This window comes from Falco rusticolus, chromosome 15, assembly GCF_015220075.1.
Source record: "Falco rusticolus isolate bFalRus1 chromosome 15, bFalRus1.pri, whole genome shotgun sequence".
In the NCBI taxonomy this organism is placed as follows: Eukaryota; Metazoa; Chordata; class Aves; order Falconiformes; family Falconidae; genus Falco; species Falco rusticolus.
This window is the reverse complement of record NC_051201.1, coordinates 22,701,746-22,721,776: the sequence shown is the minus strand read 5'-3', so window position 1 is coordinate 22,721,776 and position 20,031 is coordinate 22,701,746. Positions and strand designations below refer to the sequence as shown.

At 61.3% G+C, this 20,031-nt stretch overlaps 1 protein-coding gene across 3 annotated transcripts; it reads left to right on the top strand.

Annotated features, from left to right (window-relative positions):
* The first annotated feature begins 2,841 nt into the window (after positions 1–2,841).
* Positions 2,842–19,401, top strand: FHOD1 (formin homology 2 domain containing 1). Of its 3 annotated transcripts, none has more exons than XM_037409162.1 (22): positions 2,842–3,044; positions 9,352–9,458; positions 9,588–9,652; positions 11,027–11,094; positions 11,191–11,296; positions 11,624–11,718; positions 12,136–12,247; positions 12,339–12,433; positions 12,529–12,672; positions 12,792–13,006; positions 13,151–13,261; positions 14,591–14,757; positions 15,019–15,914; positions 16,180–16,329; positions 16,483–16,665; positions 16,916–17,035; positions 17,238–17,399; positions 17,500–17,690; positions 17,771–17,963; positions 18,043–18,196; positions 18,282–18,458; positions 18,977–19,401. In XM_037409162.1, exons 1-22 carry the CDS (start codon positions 2,874–2,876, stop codon positions 19,057–19,059), a joined length of 3,765 nt encoding a protein of 1,254 aa, XP_037265059.1. In that variant the 5' UTR covers positions 2,842–2,873; the 3' UTR covers positions 19,060–19,401. The 3 variants fall into 3 exon arrangements, with proteins under 3 accessions (XP_037265059.1, XP_037265058.1, XP_037265060.1); XM_037409161.1 differs by having other exon boundaries at positions 16,177–16,329; XM_037409163.1 differs by lacking the exon at positions 17,238–17,399 and having other exon boundaries at positions 16,177–16,329.
* The last annotated feature ends 630 nt before the right edge of the window (positions 19,402–20,031 follow it).

The following is a 20,031-nucleotide window of genomic DNA, read 5'->3' as shown; positions in this document are numbered from 1 at the left end:
CCGGCCCCGGTACTGCCCCGGCCCCTCCCCTCCGGTACTGCCCCGGCCCCTCCGGTACCGCCCCCAGTCCACGTACTGCCCCGGGTCCCCGGTACCGCCGCCCCCTCCCCCCCCCCCCCCCCCCCCCCCCCCGCGATGCCACGGCCCGGTACTGCCCCAGCCTCCCCATGGTGCCCCGGCACCCCCACGATGTCCCAGGCCCCTGGTACTGCCCTGGCCCCCCCAATACTGTCCTGGCCCCTGGTAATGTCCCACCCCACACCCACCACTGCCCCAGGACCCAACACCACCCTGCTCACCTCCTGCATCCCTCTTCACCTCGGGTCACCTGCACCCCCCTGGTGTCCCCTGCCCCACCTCAGTCCCCCTGCTCCTGCTCCAGTGTCCCCTGCCCATGCCAGACCCCTGCCCTGGTCCCCCCTGCCCCATGCCAGACCCCTGTCCTGGTCCTCCCTGCACCTTCCCTGTTGTCACCTGTATCACCCTGGTGCCCCTGCACCTGCCCCAGTGTCCCTTGACCCATGCCAGTCCCCTCTGCACCTTCCCTGGTGCCCCTTGCCCCTGCCCCAGTGCCCCCTGCCCCACACCAGTCCCCTGGCATTTGCCCAGTGCCCCCTACATCCCTCTGGTCCCCTGTGCCCTCCCTTGGTGCCTTTGCTCTGCCCAGGTCACCTCACCCTGGCCCAGTCCTCCTGCACCCACTAATCCCCCCACCCCACCCCCAATCCCTCTCCCAGCCCAGCCCCTTCTGCTGCCAGCCAAGACCACCCGCCCCTGCCCCAGATGCTGCCTGAACACCATCCTGGGAGCACCCCAGGGGCACCCCTATGGTTTCTGGGTCCCCCTCACCTCCCCAGCCTCTCTCAGAAACCCCTAAAAGCTTCCACTTGCCCACTGACCCTGGGCCATCCCCCATGCCCCAGGAGGTGCCCTGTCTCCCACATCCCATCCCTGTGGCTCCCAGATCCAGGGCCCCGTGTCCCGGGGCGGGGGGGGGGGGGGGGGGGCGCAGCAAGGGATGCCCAAGCAGCATGGGTGCCACCTGGCAGGGCAAAGGAAGGGACACTCACTGGCAGCGTGCTTCATGAGGAGCCAGCTCTGAGCTGTGTCTCTGGAGCCACGACAGAAGGACACCTTGGCCAGCCTGAGCATCTGGCTGGTGCTGCCTATGGCACAGGCACCCTCAGATGCTGAGTGCCAGGCAGAGCCCGCTGGCCCAGGGGGAGCAGACTGCAGAACACCCCCCCGGCAGTGTCACCTGTTCCCAGCATTCTGACCAGGCACAAATGTGCAGCGAGCGTTTGCTGGGAGCATTTGCCAGTGGAAGAAAATGGCTGGGGAAAGCAGCCTGCTGCTGCCACCCCTGCCAGCCGGCTCCTACCAGGAAAGGCAGCGCAGGAATGGCTTTGCAAGGGATGCCGCAGGGAAGAGCCTGCCTCCTGCTCCCCTTTTAAGTTGACAAAGGTGTAATTAAACGCCCCCCTTTGCTTTGCCTCCCCCAGGCTGGTCATACCCTGCCGCCATGGCCTTTTGGACCCAGCCTGTGCTTGGGTGTCTCTGTAGAGCTCCCCCCTACTCTGCTCACACCTTACTTGCACTGGAAGCCCAGGCCAGAGCCAGAAGCGAGTGGAAGGCTCGCTGCTTGCCCTTCCATTGCACTGGGCCATCAGCACTGCCCAGATCATCAATCAGAAAGAAAAATTGCTTTTGCCTTGTTGGGTTGTGCTCAGCATGCCCAGCAATGCTTCATGCTAAGTCCAAGAGCCATGAGACCTTCCCATGAGCCTAGTCCCATCTGCGATGCATCCGAAGTCCCCCCTGGGTCCTCCCAGGGGTCCTGGCTCTCCTTTGTGTGCTCCCTTCCAAGCCCACCGTAGCCGTGATGATGAACACTACATGACCCATCTTGGACCATTGTTAGCACCAGCCCTGGCCTTGCAGACACTGAGCTGCCCTGCTGGTACTGCTGCACCCCCAGCTCTGGGCTGCCTGGGGCAGGGCAGCTCCTCCCTCTGCTGCCGTCTCCCCCACCACATGGGGGGGTTCAGCCCAGCTGCCCACCAAGCAGCCCTGCCCAGCAGTGTGGAGCTCCCCAGGGCCTGGAGCATCCCTGACACTGGAGCATCCCAGTGCAGCATCCCCAACAGTGGAGCATTCCTAACACTGCAGCATCCCTGACACCAGAGCACCCTGGCAGATCATCCTTGGGACTGGAGCATCCTGGTTGAGCATCCCTAGTACTAGAGCATTCCAGCAGAACATCCTTGACACCCGAGCATCCCTAACACTTGAGCATCCCAATGGAGCATCCTCAACAGTGGAGCATCCCTGGCACTGGAACATCCCAGACACCGGGGCATCCCTATGGGGCATCCCTGACACCGAGGCACCCCTGACACCGGAGCACGCCGATGGAGCATCCTTGTCACTGGAGCATCCTAGTGGAGCATCCCTGACAGTGGAGCATCCCTGGCATGAGAGCATCCCTGACAGTAGGGCATCCCTGACAATAGAGCATCCCTGACACTGGAGCATCCCGGCAGAGCATCCCTGACAGAGGAGCATCCTTAACACTTAAGCATCCCAGTGGAACATCCCTAACGCTGGAGCATCCCTGGCACTGGGGCATCCCTGACACCGGAGCACCCCGGCCGAGCATCATTGGCACCGGAGCATCCCGGTGGAGTATCCCTGCCTGCGGAGCATCCCTCCGAGGCCGGAGGCAGCCGCGGGAGGGCGCGCCGAGCCCCGAGCTGCCGCTGCCGCTGGCCGTGGCGGAGGGGCGTGGCGGAGGGGCGTGGCCAAGGAGAGCGGCCCTCCCGCCTCCCCGAGCCCCGCCCCGGCAGCGAGCGCGCGGCGGCGGCGGCGCTGCCATGGCGGAGGCGGCGGTGCCCTGCCGGGTGCAGTACCTGGAGGACGCGGACCCCTTCGGCTGCGGCAGCTTCCCGGAGCCGCGGCGAGCCCCGGTTTACGCCGTGGCGGAGGCGCTGGCCCTAGGAGCGCAGCTGCCCGCGCTGCACCGCCTGCTCGGGGCCCCGCTGCCGGTGAGGGGTCCGGGGGCGGGCGGGGGAGCGCCGGGACGGCGGGGCGGGGGGGTGCGCGCTGGAGGGAGCGGGGCGGCGGGGGCCGGGGCGCAGGGTCCCCGCCGCAGCCCGGGCAGCGCTCCCGGCGTGAGTCACGGCGGAATCCGTGAGCCCTGGCGGGAGATGCCAGCTCTCGGCCGGCCCCGGATGAGTCGGCGGGGAGGAAGAGGATGTGCTCGCTCAGAGCGGGCAGGAACCAGGGCAGGGGGAAGCAGGATGGGGGCCGGCAGCCATCCCCTTGTCGTCGGGGCTGAGCCGGGCAGCGTGCTCCCACCCCAGCATCCCCCTTCCACACCAGCTGCGGTGAGCAGAGCTGAGCCTCGACCCTTGATGGGAGACCCTGGCTCCCGCAGCCCGGGGACCTGGCCAGCGTCGTGCTCGCTGCACCACGTGGGCCTTGGGGGGTGACAGCGGGGCCACCAGCCCCTTGTTCCTCCGGTGCGACACAGAGCGGCACGGAAACTCATGCTGAGCAATTTCCTCAGCCGGGAGGAAGGCAGAGGCTGAAGCTGAAGTGCCTTCTTGTGTGCGTGCCTTGAGGCCCGACCCAGGCTGGGGAGCAGAGGAGACCAGGGACCCTCCCTCCTGGGTGTCTTCTCTTGGCATGATGCTTTCAGAGCACCCTTCACAGGGTGAGAATGGGCTTGTTTTCCTCCTTACGAATGTGGGACCCAGCAGAGCTTTGGCAAGGGCTGAGTATCTCTGTCTTGCAGCACAGCGGGAGTGCAAGCAAGGGAGGCACGAACCCAGGCAGGCAGGGGGAATGTGCCCTGCCCCGAGCTGGACAGGAGAGGTGGGGGCAGCAGGAGGGGGAAACCAGCTCAGCGTGCCTGGCACCAGGCTCGCTGGCCTGCCAGGGGAGGGGGGATCACTGCAAGACCTTTGCCTGTACCCAAAAAAACTTCCCTTTTATTCCCCTTTTCATTTTTCTTGGAGCAAAGTGGCAGCGTCTCATGTCATTGCCGTCATGGGATTTTTAGGTGGTGACTAAACGGAGTTTGTTTGGGAGCAAACAGCCAAGACATGACAAATGGAGCAAACTCAAATTTCAGACGTGCTCTCCTCCCTGAGCAGGAGCTGGCTCTAACGGGATTGCCAGCCTGGGGTGGTGGCACGGGGGAATGGGGGGCTAGAGGTGGCGTTCCCGAGGGCAGGAGCATTGCAAGGAGGTCCTGCACCCAGCAGAGGTGTATTGATCCTGGGATTTCAGGCTCTGTTCTCTGCCTAAGCCAGGCTCTGGATGTTTCTTTCTGTAGTTTCCCTGCATGACCCCTGTTAAAATCACAAGTGAGCAGCTAGGAGCCTGCTCTGGGCTTACGAGCCAGATTCCTGGTTTATATAGGTTATAAACCATGCTGCTTTTATTACACAGAGCTTTCTGAGCCAGCGAAGGCTGTGGTACATCCCAGCCTGACACACTGAGATACTGGCTGGCGTTTCTATGAGCTGATGTATGTGTTCATCAGGACCCTCCTGCAGCAGGATTTACACCCTGTGGAGAGAGACTGGTCTCCCGAACCACCCGGGTCAGTCCAAATTCAGAGCTACCCCAAAGCCACGCAGGCGTCGTTACCCTGGCACCACCAGCTGAAACCTCCTTGGTGCCCTTTGTGCCAGGTAGTACTCAGCTCCATTACTTGCTGTTCTAAAATTAGTAAATGAACAGTCAGATTTTTCCCAAGGAACGGGCTGTAAAAAAATTCAGCTGAGGTTGCCCGGTGCCAGGCTTGTCCTGCCAGGCAGCGTGCCTGGAGCTGCAAAGCACCAAGAGGAAGAGGATGCAATGGCTGGGAGGCAGCTGGACTGGGGGTCCCCACCTTGTCAGAGGACTGAACCGCAGGCACCCAGGGGATGAGCTGCTATGGGGAACCAGCCAGGTCCTGCTTCCCTGGGCACAGCAAAGCTTCTCCCTGAGCCAGGAGCAGCCTAGAGATGATGAGCAGGAGGTTTCTCATGCTGACATTGCTGCCTTGAACAGCCTGTCCTGCCCTGTGACACTGTCGGTGCTTCCTCTCCCCAAGCACAACCCGCTGCTGATGACTTTTTCATGCTCTCCGGAAAGCATGTTTGTGCTTGAAAATACCTTCCTGCTTTGTTTGCTGCTACAGCATTGTTCAGCTCCAGGCCGATACTATCTTCTCCTGCTTTCCAGCATTTTTTGAGTACCCTTGGGTGATGCTCATGCTGGGTGTGGGGGTTTTCTGAACCTCTGCAGGCAGGTTTTGACAGTGCAAACTTTTTTGGCTGACCCTTCAGTCCCCAAAGGCCACTGTGCTCCCTTGCCCCCGGCACTATCTCACCTCTGAATCTAGGGTTTTTTCTAAACAATTGCAAAACCCAGTGGCCTGGAGCTTTGCTTTTCCCTTCCTCCCCTGGAAACCTGGGGAAAAGCAAACAGCTTGTTGGCCTCAGTGCCATAAGCTGTCTGTGAGCTCTTGGGCTTGATAAAGGAAAGCTGCTGGGGTGACCTCGGTGCACACATGAAGTGCACAAGCCCCATCCCACCAGCCCTGTTGCCAAACTGCCTCGAGGGGGGCTTCACTGAGGTTCTTTGCCCCACTTAACCTCTGGCAGGCATGAAAGCAGTCAGATGGGTCCTCAGCAGCACTGCGGTCCCCCCAGCTTAACCGCTTCTCAATTCTGCTGTCTGCTGCTTGCCAGGCTTAGAGCCGAGTGCCTGTGCTCAGCAGCCTCTGGTGCTCCCCAGCACCATCCTTGTGTGGGTCCCTGGGTAGGAGCTGCAGCCAGGTGTTTGTGCTGTGGCTTTGCTGGGACACCAGCTGCTCACTGGGACTGGGGTCCTCCCACTGCCATGGGGCTGTTGATGAGAAATGAGAGATCTCTTAATGAACAACAAGGGGGACGTGTGCGAGCGAGTGTGCAGTTCTGGGCCAGCTCTGGGTGACCTCCAGAGATCCCTCCTGGCCTGGGTATTTTTTCCCCCCATGATAAGGCAATGGCAGTGCTCCCATCCACTTGCTGCCATCTGTCAGGCAGGAGTGGGCAGGAGGCAGCAACCGAGTGCCCTGGCAATGAACACCCCTCTGAGCCCTGAAACCGAACCGCAGCGAAGGCACTGGTTGCTGACTGGGGTTCCTCTTGTGGCATAGCTCTATAAACCATCAGTCCCCATGTGTTTGGAGCAGGGGGGGGCGGTGAGAAGAGGCTTGAGATGCCGGGCATTTCTGACCCACCAGTGCCTTGTGTTTAACTGCTGAAGCAGAAGCAAATAATGTATTTTTTCTGTAATAGCCTTCCTAGAAGAGCTTCAGCAACGTTGGGAAATTGTTACCACAGAAAGGGTTAGAGGAGGTTGAAAAGTGTTTCCTCTGCTGGCAGATAAAGCAGCTATTCAGTGCCCAGCCTCGGTGCATCCTCCTGCGTGGGGATGCCGTGATAGGGGTGAGCAGGAAAATGTGATGGGTACTGTGGTGGGTGGCATGAGTTCAGCTGTGGATGGAGGATCTCTCAAACTCAGAGGTGAACATGTCTCCATCACACCCCCATGGTTGCGGGGGGCAGTCCCACTCCGGGGGGAGCCAGCTTTCCCTGGAGTCTTGCTTGCCTGGCACGTGCGTTCTTGCTGAGCTTCAGAGACAATCACTGCTGATGGGTGTTAGTAGGATCAGGGAGATCCATGTGTTCCCACCTTCCCCATATCTCACGTTTGAGGCATCAGGGTAGATAGTGGCGGGGGTTAACACAGGCAGGGAAAAGCTTTCTGGGCCCTGGGGTCCTTGTCTCTGACTGAGGGTGGCATCAGCATCTACTCCTCAGCAAGACCCCGGAACCTCCCCATGCAGGGGATGAAGGACATCAGTGCTGCTGTGAGGCGGCTGGGGCTCCCGGGAGCCATGGGCGGGAGGTGTGAGCGTGGGATGCTCTCCTCCGTCAGCTCTGCTTTGCCTGCAAGTCCCCATGGCCCGTGAAGCCCAGCTCATTTTAAAATGGTTTTACAGGCAGGAGGCAGATGGATCACAGCTGCCCCGCGGCGGGAGCTGTCAGTGCCCTGTGACCCCAATGTGCCATCCCCAGCAGCACAGCCCCCAGGTCCCGGCTCAGATCCTGCATGGTGTAAACCCCTCATACGAATAACCAGTGTTAAACCCCTCATCCGAATAACCAGAGTAACCCCTGTGCTGGGGCCGTACGTGCTCCCTGGCACAGAAGTGCCACCCTGGGATGTTTGGCAGGGCAGCGCGAGCCTGGGACATCCTGTCTCCATCCCCGGGGGCTGGTGCTCACCAGGGGGGTCACAGCCAAACCCGGGCCCAGTGCTCCGAGCATCCCTCATGGGGAGCGCTGCCAAGCTCACATGGGAAACACAAGGGGTCGAGTCCCAGGGGCTTGACCTCCCCACCAGCTGGGACATGTCACCAGCCCCCTGGTAGGAGCTGGGGGTGTTAACTCCGGCTTGCTGGGGCTCTGGCAGCCCAGAGGAGGCAAAGCTTTTGTGCTGGAGCTGTGAGTTGCTCTTTGCCGTGTTTGAGTGCCCAGGAGGATGTAAGGATGCCCGGGCAGATGCAGGGGTGCCTGGGTACATGCAGATGCCCAGGCGGATGCAGGGATGCTCAGGAAAGCCTGTTCCTGTGGAGGAATTGAGGCTTTTCCCCAGCAAACAAACTCTGCGTGGGGTCAGCATTAGCAACACCCGCTGTGGAGGCAGAGCTGGCAGCCAGGAGTGCTTGCCCGGTGCCAGCAGCCTGTGTTTGGTGCATGTTGCCATGGCCGGCTGGTGTGGCCAGCAACTACTGGAGATAGACAGGATACTAAAAACATTGACAAGGGAGTCCAGCCCAACAGCAGTACCCTGCCAAATTGCCTGTTATCCCGAGGCTTAGTCAGGGTCGTTAATTATTTTAGTGCACGTGGCATTTTTCCTTTGCCCTCTGGTTTTGACATCACGCTCACTGTGAAGTCGTACATGCGAGCTCTTGCACTATGTTCTGACTTGAAGACATGGGGCTTTCATTGAAAGTGACCCCAGTAAGATGCAGGCGCCGTACCCAGTGTTGTTGTGGGTCTCCAGCCTGCTGGAGGATGGCCAGGGCCACGGCACTGAACAGCATCAGTGGTAAAGGCAGAGGAGCTGTGACTGTCCCCACCTGAGCTCCTCAGCCACCGAGTATTTCTGCACTCAGCTCGAAGTTTTTTGCAATTTGGGGCTGAAATTGAGGTAGGTTTTTAGATGGCTGGTGAGTCCCACTTCTCTTCCCCTGTTGCTGTTTTTGCTGCTTGCTTTTTTTTGCATCAGTAGCAGCAATAATAATGGGGGTTTACGCCCAGTCCTCAGCTCCCCAGGTGATTACACAGCACTGCTGTGCAGGTTTGGGAAGGAGCATCAGTTCTTTGGAGGTGAGGTGAGCTGGGGGTGTGGGGGGATGGCTGCAAATGCTTTAGGAATGGTCCAGATGCGCTGGAGTGGCAGGGGTGCTGGCGAGACCAGGAAGGCGCTGCCCTCCCTCTGCCTCTGCACATGCCTGGAGGGTGAACTGCTGGGTCCCATCCAGAGCTCATGCAGGAGACCTGTCTGGGTGCTGTGGGGCACTGCTGGGTCCCAGGTGACTCAGGGGCTTTGCAGCAGCTGTGCCTGGACCACCTTGGGGTGCCGTGCCTACCAGCTGGGGTGCGCCATGGGTGCTGTATGTGGACTTTCAGGGGAGATGCCCTCACCCCAGCCTTGCCTTGGGATGTGCTTTTCCCTGTCCTGCTGGAAGCTGCTACGGGACTGTGGGCTGAGCCAGAAGCTCCATCAGCCAGGGCACATCCCTGTGGGATATGCTCTGGTTTGGGGTGTCCCTGGCCAGCTGGGGGCCTTGGCAGTTCCTACAGACCTAATTGTCACAGACAAAGGTGATTCATCTGCCCAGGCAAAGGCAGCAGGCCTGGGAGGAGGCAGATCCTGCCCTGGGCGCACCCGGCTGACTAAGGGGAGCCCCAGGGAGTGGATCAGCCTCTTGCCGTGGCTCCCACCCAAGGGATGGCTGAGGAGCCCGGCGGCGGTGGGGCCGCCCTCACTCTGCCTTTTCGCAGCCTGAGGCTCCATGTTTCGCCCCAATCTGCTGCCAGGCTTGGGCACAGGGTGCTAGGGCGTCTCGCTACAGGGCCAGTGCTTGGGGACAGGGTGGGACCTGCCACCCTGCTCGGGGATGTGGCTGCCTGGTGGGTTTGACATGGGCGGGAGGGTGACCCAGGGATGTAGCAACCTCCAGGAGCTGGGGGGGCTGTGGTGGGCACGGGGGCTCAGCCGGGCTTTCTGCTTCCCCAGCTGGAGGACTGCACACTGCAGGTCTCACCCTCTGGACACTACCTGGACCTTGACTTATCCCTGCTTGAGCAGAAGGATGATCTGGAGGGTTTCTACGAGGAGGTCAGGTGAGGCACGTGGGGTGGCTGAGCCCTCCAGAGATGGGACACAGGGGCCCCACCTGTGTGTGAGCGCAGCAGGCAAGGCGCCGTGGGGGTCCCACTGCAGGTGCTCACACAGCATTTCCCCCACCCTAGGAAGGGGAGACGGCCGACCCTGATCCTGCGCACGCAGCTCTCCGTCCGAGTCCATGCCATCATTGGTGAGTTTGGGCTGCTCCCTCCTCCAGGCTGGTTTAGGTCCAGCAGCTCGGCCCCCCCCAGATGAGGGGGGTCAGCCTCCACAATGAGTTCTGGCCGGGCTTTTTGTGATGGAGAGAGGGAGCAATACGCCTCAGGGCTGCTCCCACCCGATAACCCCTGCCAGAGATGCAGGGGACATGGTCCCCGTGAGGCTGGTGGGGACCCACTGGGTTAATCCCCTCCATCCTCAGATATTGGAGACTTCTGCCTCTTCAGCTGGGAGCCCACCACCCACTGAAGATATTCTGGGTCATTCAAACAAGCTCTAAATATAGCTTTGCAGGATACAAATAGCTCTTGCGCAGCAGAAACTGCTGCCATGGCTTCTGACAGCCTGCTTGGAGGTTCTGCAAGATATTCAGGAGTCTCAAGCCTTTTTTCCCCTTAGCAGGGGGAAAAGAAGTGCTGAGCAGAGCAATGCTGGCCGGGCATCAGCTGGCCGTGCAGGGCTGCAGCCGAGTAATGCAGGAAGGCTGGGGTTGGGGTCATGCTCTTTGCCGGCTGTTCCCAGGCTCCGGCTGAGCCCTGTGCTGCTCTGCTTTCCCTCTCGGCTGCTCTGACAAGCAGATGATAAGCTGGTGGAGGAAGCTGCCAGGACCTTGTGTTTTACAGAGCTCTCATCAGCATGTCTGGAGGGCTCCTTGGACAGCTTGGTTTTGGCTTGTTATAGCTCTAAGCCTGACCCAAATAACTTGTGATGCTCAGTTAACTTGTTTTGGGGATGCAGGAAGTGCTGATTCCCAATGGCTCTGGCCTCTCTGTTTGCTTAGGTGGGGCTTTCCAGCTTCCCATTGCCCCAGTTGCTCTGTGCTGGCTCCTGCCCACAGGCACCATCCCTGTAAGCACATAGTCTCTAGCCTGGTGACTGTCCTTCTGTCCCTGAGCAGCCAGTGTCACACTGCCGTCCTTCATGTCCCCATCCTGCAGCTCTTCCCAAAGCCGTGGGGCTGCTGGGGGCTCTGGGACCATGGCAGGGCTCTGCCCACAGAGGGATGGCTAAAAGTAGCTCAGCCTCCTGCCCGTGTTCCTGTTTCAGTTCTGCACAGGAAACCAAGCGGGATATTTATGTCATTTCTGGGCAGAAAAAAAAAAAAAGCAAAAAAAAAAGTAAATAGGAAAGTGGCAGGGCTGAAATAAGTAGCTGTGGCACTGCAGCTGCTTCCACCTCTGCATGTCGCACAGCCAGGGGCAATGCCAGCATCCTGGGGTGATGGCACCGGGGTTGAGTTGAGATGTGGGGCTTTCCCAGGCAGCTGGGAGCATTTCAGAGCCCCAGGTCAGCAGAGAGCCCTTGTGGGTGAGGCCGTTGTGCCCCATCTCTCCTTCCCTTCCAGAGAAGCTGTACAACTCGCAGGGGCCAGAGCTGCGGCGATCACTCTTCTCCCTCAAGCAGCTCTTCCAGGTATGGTGATGCTGGTGCAGTGGGGGGGGGCAGGGGGGCTCCCCCAGGGCTGGCTGCCTCCCCACACCAGGGTAACGCCTGGCCTTCGCCCCGCAGGAGGACAAGGACCTGGTGCCGGAGTTCGTGAACCTGGATGGGTTGACGTGCCTGATCAAAGTGGGAGCAGAGGCTGACCAGAACTACCAGAACTACATCCTTCGGGGTTGGTATTTGGGTACAGGGCACCTCTTGTCCCCAGGGAGGAAGGCTGGCACTCAGGAGGGCTAAGCCAGAAAGTTTTCCTGGGCAAGCTTACGGGCAGCTGCCAGAGCTTGCCCTTGGCATGGCGATGCTGTGCGGGGATAGGAAAGCCCTGCCCGCTGCAGCCCTGCCCGCTGCAGCCCTGCCCGCTGCAGCCCTGCCCGCTGCAGCCCTGCCCGCTGCAGCCCTGCCCGCTGCAGCCCTGCCCGCTGCAGCCCTGCCCGCTGCAGCCCTGCCCGCTGCAGCCCTGCCCGCTGCGCTGTGACCCTGCCCGTTCTCTGCCTTGCAGCCCTGAGCCAGATCATGCTCTTTGTGGATGGGATGCAGGGTGTCATCAACCACAACGAGACCATCCAGTGGTTGTACACGCTGTCGGGAAGCCCGGTAAGCCCCTGCTGCCCCTCTGGTCTGCCTGTGCCCCTGCTGCATCCCCCTTCCCGCCTGGGGCTGTCCCCTCGCACTGTCCCTCAGGGGACTTACCCCACCCTCTGCCTTTGGGCTTGGTGCCCTGGTACCTTTGCATGTGTTGGGTCCTGCTCCCATCCATCTGGAAATCACTCAGGGTCCCCAGAGCTCCCTGTCCTCATGTGCTCCTGGGTGCAGAGCTTGAGTGAGAGGGTCCTGCTCCAGGTCCTTTCCCAGTGCCCCTTAGCCATCAGCATCACAGCTGCAGGCTGGTCCTTAGCCCCATGGCAAAGCCCCCAGCCCCAGGGTATGGGCATGGCCACCCCACAGTGCCGCGGCATCGCGCTGGCAGCCTCCTGCCACTGCTGCCATCCCAGCCGCCATCCCTTGTCCCAGTTCCGCTTGGTGGTGAAGATGGCACTGAAGCTGCTGCTGGTGTTTGTGGAGTACACAGAGCCCAATGCCTTGCTCCTCATTCGCGCCGTCAACACCGTGGACCAGGCGAGAGGTGGGTGCAGCCCCAGCCTCCTGCGAGGTCCCTGCTTGGGGATGGCATGTCCCCCAGCCTGTGTGTCACCTGCATGTGCCGCTTTTCCCAGGCACCTGTCCGTGGTCCAGCCTGATGGCCATCCTGGAACAACGCAATGGGGCTGACACGGAGCTGCTGGTGTTCGCCATGACGCTGATCAACAAGGTCTGGGAGGGTGGCAGGTGTCCCTGTAGTGCCATGCTGGCAGGGCTCAGTGTGGGTCACCCCAGTCCCAGCAGTGTCCATCTGGTCCTGCTCAGACGCTGGCAGCCCTCCCGGACCAGGACACCTTCTACGACGTGACGGACTGCCTGGAGAAGCAGGGCATGGAGCGAGTGGTGCAGCAGTACCTGGGCAGCAAGGGCACTGACCTCGACTTGAAGCAGCAGTTCACGCTCTACGAAGTGAGTGGGGCTCCCGCAGCGTCTGGCCATGTGCCACATCCCATGGCATCAGGGAGAGTGGGTGCATGGGGTGGCAGGGGTGCTGTGCCGGGTGCCATGCCCTCCCTGCCCCTCCACAGAGCGCACTCAAGCTGGAGGATGATGTGGAAGAGCCGCCCTCGGGGGGACGCAAGGAGCGGAGGAGGACAGAAGAGGGCCGGCGTGGGTGGCGATCCCAGGGCAGCTGCACGGAGCCCAGCCCTGGTGCCCCGCCGCTGCCAGGGTCCCCTGGCACCCCAGAGGAGCCCCCCACCCAGGACACCCTGGCTGTCCCTGCGCCAAGCAGCCCAGCAGAGTGAGTGCGGCTGGAGGCAGCCCATGGGGATGCTGTCATGACAGTGGAGGTGCAGCATGAGCAGCACTTGAGTCCATTGCTGGTGCCAGGGTGGAGGGTGGCCCTGTGGGACCTGCTCTCAGCTCATGTCACCTCTTCTTCCAGGCCCTGTCCCAGCACCATCTGCAACAGTGCATCCAGCATACAGCTGGCCCTGGCCTCCCCCCAGGCCAAGAAGGAACAGTCCCCAGGCTCAGGCGAGCGCAGCATCTACAAGTAAGGAGCCAGGAGAGGCTGGGTGCATGGGGGGGGGTCCCCCTGGAGTGGCAGGAGGAGGCTCCCAGGAGCGTGGGGTGCGCCTAGTCCCAGGGGGAAGGAAGGTCTGGGGCTGGAGGGAAGTGTGACAGGGGAGCGGGCAATTGAGAGGGTCTGGCCAGGGGTTCCACAGGGCATCTTTCGGGCATGCATATCTCTGCTCTAGCTCCTCCTCACTCCTCCTCTACCCACGCTTGCCCTCTCCTCTGCCCACTCTTTCTATCTTTCCTTTTGCAGGCTGTGCCAAACTGCCCCTGTCTGGTAAGTGCCTGGTTTCTGCATCTGTGTGCTTCCTCCCAGCGTGGTGCTCTGGTGGGAGCAGGCACTGCCCTGGCCCACTCGCTGCCCCCTGCACCCATCTCACTGCCCCCATCCCTCGTCTCTTCCCTCCGAACCCTGCCTGGCGGACCCCAGTCTGCTCCCCCATCACCAGCAACCCCCACGGAGTGATGGCACCCTCTGATCCCCGGCTTCTGGGGTGAGGTGTCCCTGCTGGGGGTGGCACAGCCCACCTGGGGGCTGGCAGGGGGCTGGCATTGCCATCCTGGTGGCAGACCAGGTGGCTCTGGTCGGGGGGGATGGTGCCCCGTCTCACCAGCACCCAGTGCTATGCAGGTGGGGACTTGCTGGGGCTCCCCTGGCTCCCCATGAACCCCAGGGCCGTGGGGTAACAGCAGGGCGAGGGTCGCACACTGGAGGGCTGCCAGGCAGGTGTGTGCAGGAGCCACAAGCCCCAGGGGGCTGCCAGCAGTGGGGGCTAACCCCTGTTTTCCCTCAGGCGGGAGGATGCCCCCTCCTTGCATGGGGACAAGCCTATTTTGAGGAAGTTTGAGTAAGTAGAGGCATGCGTGTGTCTCCAGGCATGCGCTTCCTCGGGCTGGTGCCTGGCCAGAGACATCTGGGCTCCGGCCACACAGGGCATGAGGAGCAGGAGGGCCCCCCCCCAGTCTGTGCCCCGGTGCCCTCCTGGGTTTTGCAGCTTTTTGGACAAGGGTTGCAGTGAGCACCAGGTCCATTGGGACCAACAGGTGATGGTGGCACCCTGACAGCACGAGCCTTTGGCTCCCATGGGGCTGCCGCATCCTTGTCCCCAAGCCACGGTGGCATCACCTGTCTCTGCAGGGCTCAGAGGAGGTTGAATCCTCCCGGTGCTGTATGCAGTGTGGCCAGTGCAGGGGGTTTCGGTGTTGTGGGGCTGGCTGTGCAGTGTGGCATGGCATGGTTTGCCCATCATCTCTGTCATCCCCATCCCTTCATTGCTCCCAGCCAACACCCGCCCCTGTCTTGCAGAGCTCGCTTCTTGGAGAACCTGGCTGCAGCCCAGAAGGAGAAGATCTCTTCTATGGCCAAGGGACGGCTCGATGTCCTTGGTGATGCTGCGCTGGAGCATCCCACTGTTCCTGCATGGGACAGGGACAGCAGCACCCCTGAGCCCAGGATGGAGCCACCCAGCATAAGTAGGTGCTGCTGGGGTGTGTGTTGCTGGCTCTGGGCTCGTCGGGGTGCCTGGGGTGGGTGTTAGTGGCCCCTCCGTCCCCAGCCCATGCCTGTGATACCCAGAGCCACAGAGGAGCTGGGTGGTACCTGCCTGTGCCAACTCCCTACGCCAGTGTCCGAGCACACCCTGCTGGGGAGCGGGACCCCAACCCTACGTGCAGCCCAGCAGCACCTGCCCCACTCCGAGCAGGCTGTCTCAGCCTCTCCCCCTCTCCCTGCAGGGTCCCGCCTGGCTCAGATGGACACCACTGACTCCTGTGGCACCATCTCCTCCGACACCAAGTTTATGCTGGACATGCTCTACGCCAAGGGCTCCTTGGAGCCGAGGAAGGAGAAGGTCTTCCCTGAGGTCTTGTCATCCCCCATGGTCCAGGGTGAGGTGGAGATGGATGCCAAGGGAGGTGGCAGCCAGGAGCAGGAGGGTGCCTGGCTCCATGGCAGGGCTCCTGATGGGCCTGTGTCCAGTGCCCATGCCAAGCTGGCACGTGCCATGTCTAGCATAGATGCCGAGACCCACACGCAGAAGCTGGAGAACACTGGGATGATGCCCATCAAGAAGGACATGGAGCTGACGTGGGAGCGCCTGGAGGCCAGCCCCGTGCAGCTGAAGATCAAGGACCTGGACTTCACTGATTTGGGGGAAGAAGAAGACTTTGACATCCTGGACATGGGGCCCATGGCCAGCGGCTCCTTTCTCCCTCCCAGCATTAAAGCAACAAGTGCTGGAGCATGCATGGCTCCACCTCCACCTCCTGCGATCCCTGGCTGCCCACCACCTCCACCTCCACCTCCTGCGATCCCTGGCTGCCCACCACCTCCACCTCCACCTCCAGCGGTCCCCGGCTGCCCACCACCTCCACCTCCACCTCCTGCAGTCCCCGGCTGTCCACCCCCACCAGGACTGTCAGGCCCCTCAGCAACAGATGGTCCCTCCCAGGCCAAGAAGAAGAGGACAGTGAAGCTCTTCTGGAAGGAGCTGAAGCAGCTGGATGGCACTGTGGGGCCAGGCAGGTTCGGCCAGGTGACCCTGTGGGCGTCCCTGCAGAACGTTGAAGTCAATGCTGCCAAACTGGAGCATCTCTTTGAGTCACGGTCAAAGGAAGTGTCGACTTCAAAGGTACCAGTGGGCTGGCACCCATCAGCCGAGGGGACTTGAGGGGTGGGAGGAAGGATGTCAGCTCCTGTGGGGACACGCAGCATGCACTGTCACCCCTACCCTATGCTGAGGATGGGTACCTGCAGCCCAGAGCCTTGGTGGGGATGGTGATGGGCAGGTTTGGCTCACCACCAGGTCCCTGATCAGCTCCCCATGTCCATGGTGTTTTCATGAAGGGGAGCCCTTTGCCTGGCTGTCCCCATCCATCCTGCCCTCTTTGCAGAAGGCCATGGATGGGAAGAAGGTGGTGGTGGTGCTGGATCCCAAGAGGAGCAATGCCATCAACATTGGCCTCACGGTGCTGCCACCCGTGCACATCATCAAGACAGCTGTGCTCAACTTTGACGAGTTTGCAGTCAATAAGGAAGGGATTGAGGTGAGCACCACAGAAGCTCGGTTCCTCTGAGGTCCTCATGTGGGTCATTTCCCCTGGTCAGGAGGCCTCCATGCCATGATGCCACTGCCAGCCCTGGGGTGACATGTCCCATGGTGACATGTCTGGAGTCTGACACATCTCTGCCTGCTCTAGAAAATCCTGACCATGGTCCCGACTGAGGAGGAGAAGCAGAAGATCCAGGAGGCCCAACTGGCCAACCCTGATGTGCCCTTGGGCTCTGCAGAGCAGTTTCTGCTCGCCCTGTCTTCCATCAGTGACCTCACGGCCAGGCTCCAGCTCTGGGCCTTCAAGCTGGACTACGAGAGCCTGGAGCAGGTACGGAGCCATGCACCCCCTCTGCCAGCCTCACCAGTGCTGAGCACTGAGTCAAGTGTGTGCCTGGTGGGGACCAGCCATGTCCAAGTACAGGAGGTGCCGTCCTGGCTGGGGACGAGCTGCAGGTCCCCAAGGCAAGCATGGGCTTGGGTTGACCTTGAGGTGGCTGTCCTCATGGGCAAGGGCAAATGCTGAACCTCCCAGGAGAGAGGGTGGCCAAGGAGTCTCACCTGCCTCTCAACTCACCCAGGAGATTGCAGAGCCACTCTTTGATCTGAAGGTGGGCATGGAGCAGCTGGCCAGAAATCACACCTTCAAATGCATCCTGGCCACACTGCTGGCCATGGGCAACTTCCTGAATGGCTCCCAGGTGAGGAGCAGAGCATGGAGGGACGTGGTCTGTGCTGCAAAGGCAGGACCAGCCATGGTGCATGGGTACCCAGGAGGGATTGTGGGAAGCCTGGGGTGGTGCCTGGGGCTGGGTGGTGCTGGTGGGTGCCTAGTGGGTCTGCAGACTGGAGGTCTGCTGGAAGAGGGATGGAGAGGCCCTGCTGAGTCAATTGGGGTTTCAGAGCAAAGGCTTTGAGCTGGGCTACCTGGAGAAAGTCTCAGAAGTGAAGGACACGGTGCACCGGCAGTCCCTGCTCCACCATCTCTGCCAGATGGTAGTAGAGAAGTTCCCAGAAACCACTGACCTCTACTCAGAGATTGCCTCCATCACCCGCTCTGCCAAGGTGAGGCAAGGGAGATGACACCTGGGCAAGGTAAGGGTGTGAGTCCCATGGCTGCCCAGCTCCACCAACATGGCCAAGGGCTGACATCTTGCTCTTCCAGGTTGACTTTGATGAGCTGGCCAACAGCCTGGTGCAGCTGGAGCGGAGGTGCAGGGCCTCCTGGGACAACCTGAAGGTGATTGCCAAGCATGAGACCAAGCCAGTGCTGAAGAGCAAGCTGACAGACTTCCTTAAGGACAGCACCCAGCGCATTATCGTGTTAAAGGTGGTGCACAGGCGCGTCCTCAACAGGTTGGTGGTCTGAGGTTCTGGGGATATGGTGGAAACCCCACAGTCCCATTGGTGGCTCGCCATGACCAACATCCCCACAGGTTTCACTCTTTCCTGCTCTACCTGGGGTACCCGGCGAGCACAGCCCGGGATGTGAAGGTGATGCCCATCTGCAAGCTCCTGCGGGAGTTTGCCCTGGAGTACCGTACCTGCCGGGAGCGTGTCCTGCTGCAACAGAAGAAACGGGCTGCCCACCGTGAGCGCAACAAGACCCGGGGACGGCTCATCACTGAGGTATGGGGATGCTCAGCTGGCTGCCACCAGCAGGTGATGCCCCTCAGGTCCCTGATGCCTGCCTCTCCTCCCACTGCAGACCGAGAAGTTCTCCGGCGTTGCTGAGGTTGCTTCGCCACCCGCCGTGGTGTCCAGTGGCCCCGAGGAGCAGATGGAAGCAGGTCACGAGAGCATGAAGAACCTGCTGACCTCCCCCACAGATGCCCCTGCCCGCCGCAGCCGAGCCAGCCGGGGTAGGAGCTGGGTGGCAGAGACACTCAAGGCATGCCTAGCTGGCTGGACATGGCTGATGCCAGCATCTCTGTTGTCCCCATGCAGGGACAGGGCACACCACCCCGACCCAGGGCTCTCCTGCTCAGGAGGACATTCCCAGCTCCCCAGATGATGCTTCGGATGAAATTATGGACCGGCTTGTGAAATCGGTGACTCACAACACTAACCCCCGGCCCTGCGCCAACAAGGAGCGTAGGAGGTCCCGTGGCAATAGGAAGTCCTGTAAGTCCCACCCCTGTCCCTGTGCCCTGTCCCATCTCTGTCCCCATGCTCTGCCCCTCTACTCTGTCCCACTTCTATGTTCCTGCCTCCCTGCCCTGTCCCATCCCTGCACATCTCTGCCCATACTCTTCCCAGTCCCTGTATTCTGTCCCATCTCAGTGTCTCTGTCCCACCTCCATGGCCCCGTCCCTGTACTCTGTCCTGGTCCCTGCCCAGATGCTTTTTTCCATCTCTGTGTCCCTGTTCCATCTCTGTCTCTGTTCCCATGCTCTGTCCCCATGCCTTGTCCCATCTCTGTCCCGTTGTCCCCGTGCCCTGCCTGGCTCCTTCCCCACTGTTGAGCCCATCAGGCCACAGCAGGATGTCCCCCGAGACCAGACCATGCCACTGCACCCCATTGCACCCCTCCCCTCCCCAGCATGCCAGGGGCCACCATGTCTGGGCAGGCACCTGGTGGGTGGGATCCTGGCAGCCAGTGCTGCCTGTGCTGCCAGTGCCACCCTCTCCTCTCCCCACAGTGCGACGGACGCTGAAGAGCGGGCTCAGCGATGAGCTGGTGCAGGCGCTGGGCCTGGGGCAGGCGCCGGGCATGGAGGTTTGAGGGGGCTGAGGGGGCTCGTGCTGCTCCCCACCGCCAGCAGCCCCCAGGGCAGGACATGGTGGCAGCCCCTGCTGCTCCAGGATTGGTGTGCTCTGCACCCTTGGTCTCACCTTGCTTTTCCCTGCTGGCCTCCAGCTCCTGGAGGTGCAGGCAGCAGGATGGGAGCGATGTCCCAGAGCTGCTCCATGGTGGCCAGGATGAAGGATGCTCAGCACCCGTGCGTGGACACTTGTGGTTCATCTCTACAACAGTATTAGAGGGGTCGAGGGGCTGGACCCAGACCCCCGCTGGGAACTGGGTCTGGCCCGTGGCCGCTGTGGCAATAAAGTGATCTGACACACTGCTGGTGTCCCTTGTCCCTGTGCCTGAGAGGCTGGGGTGATGTGGTACCCACCAGGCCAAGCCAGCATCCCTCCTACTGCATCCCCAGCCCTGTTGCCTGGGGCAGGTGCTCAGCCTGCAGCAGCCAGCCCTGAGGCTTGCAGGCACCGTAGTCATTCCCGGGAACAGTGCGATCCCCTCCGTACAGGGACACCCAGGGGGGACCCTGCCAGAAGGAGTGAGGACTGCTGCTAGGCTCAAGGCTGCACGCTCAAGGGCAGGAGCAGTGGCTGGAGCGCAAGGCCATAGCGTGGTAAAATCAAGAGTATGTGCCCTGTTTGTGACTAATTCTTTAAGAGATCAAAATCACTGGTCCATGACAGTGTCTTCAACCCTACCTGTCCCTTACAAAGCTCTCCTGGGGGATTTCAGCCAGACCTGTCTGGGGTCCGAGGCAGGGCTGCTCCCCTCCTGGAGCAGGTCCAGGGCACAGCAGCCACGTGTCCCTCTGCAAATCTGGCCCTTGCCAGGCTGTGAGCCTGGGAACCAGCTCCCTGTGCTTGTCGGGGACAGGCTGCCTCATGATGTGAAGGCAGCAAGGGCAGAACCTGGCTGCCCCCATGGGCACTGGGAGATGTCCAGGCAGGAACG

Coding starts and splice junctions, on each gene's coding strand:
- FHOD1 (XM_037409161.1), top strand. CDS start 2,874: ATGGCGGAGGCGGCGGTGCCCTGCCGGGTGCAGTACCTGGAGGACGCG. Junction 3,045..9,351: donor TGCTCGGGGCCCCGCTGCCG/GTGAGGGGTCCG, acceptor CTGCTTCCCCAG/CTGGAGGACTGCACACTGCA. Junction 17,691..17,770: donor CACAGGCGCGTCCTCAACAG/GTTGGTGGTCTG, acceptor ACATCCCCACAG/GTTTCACTCTTTCCTGCTCT.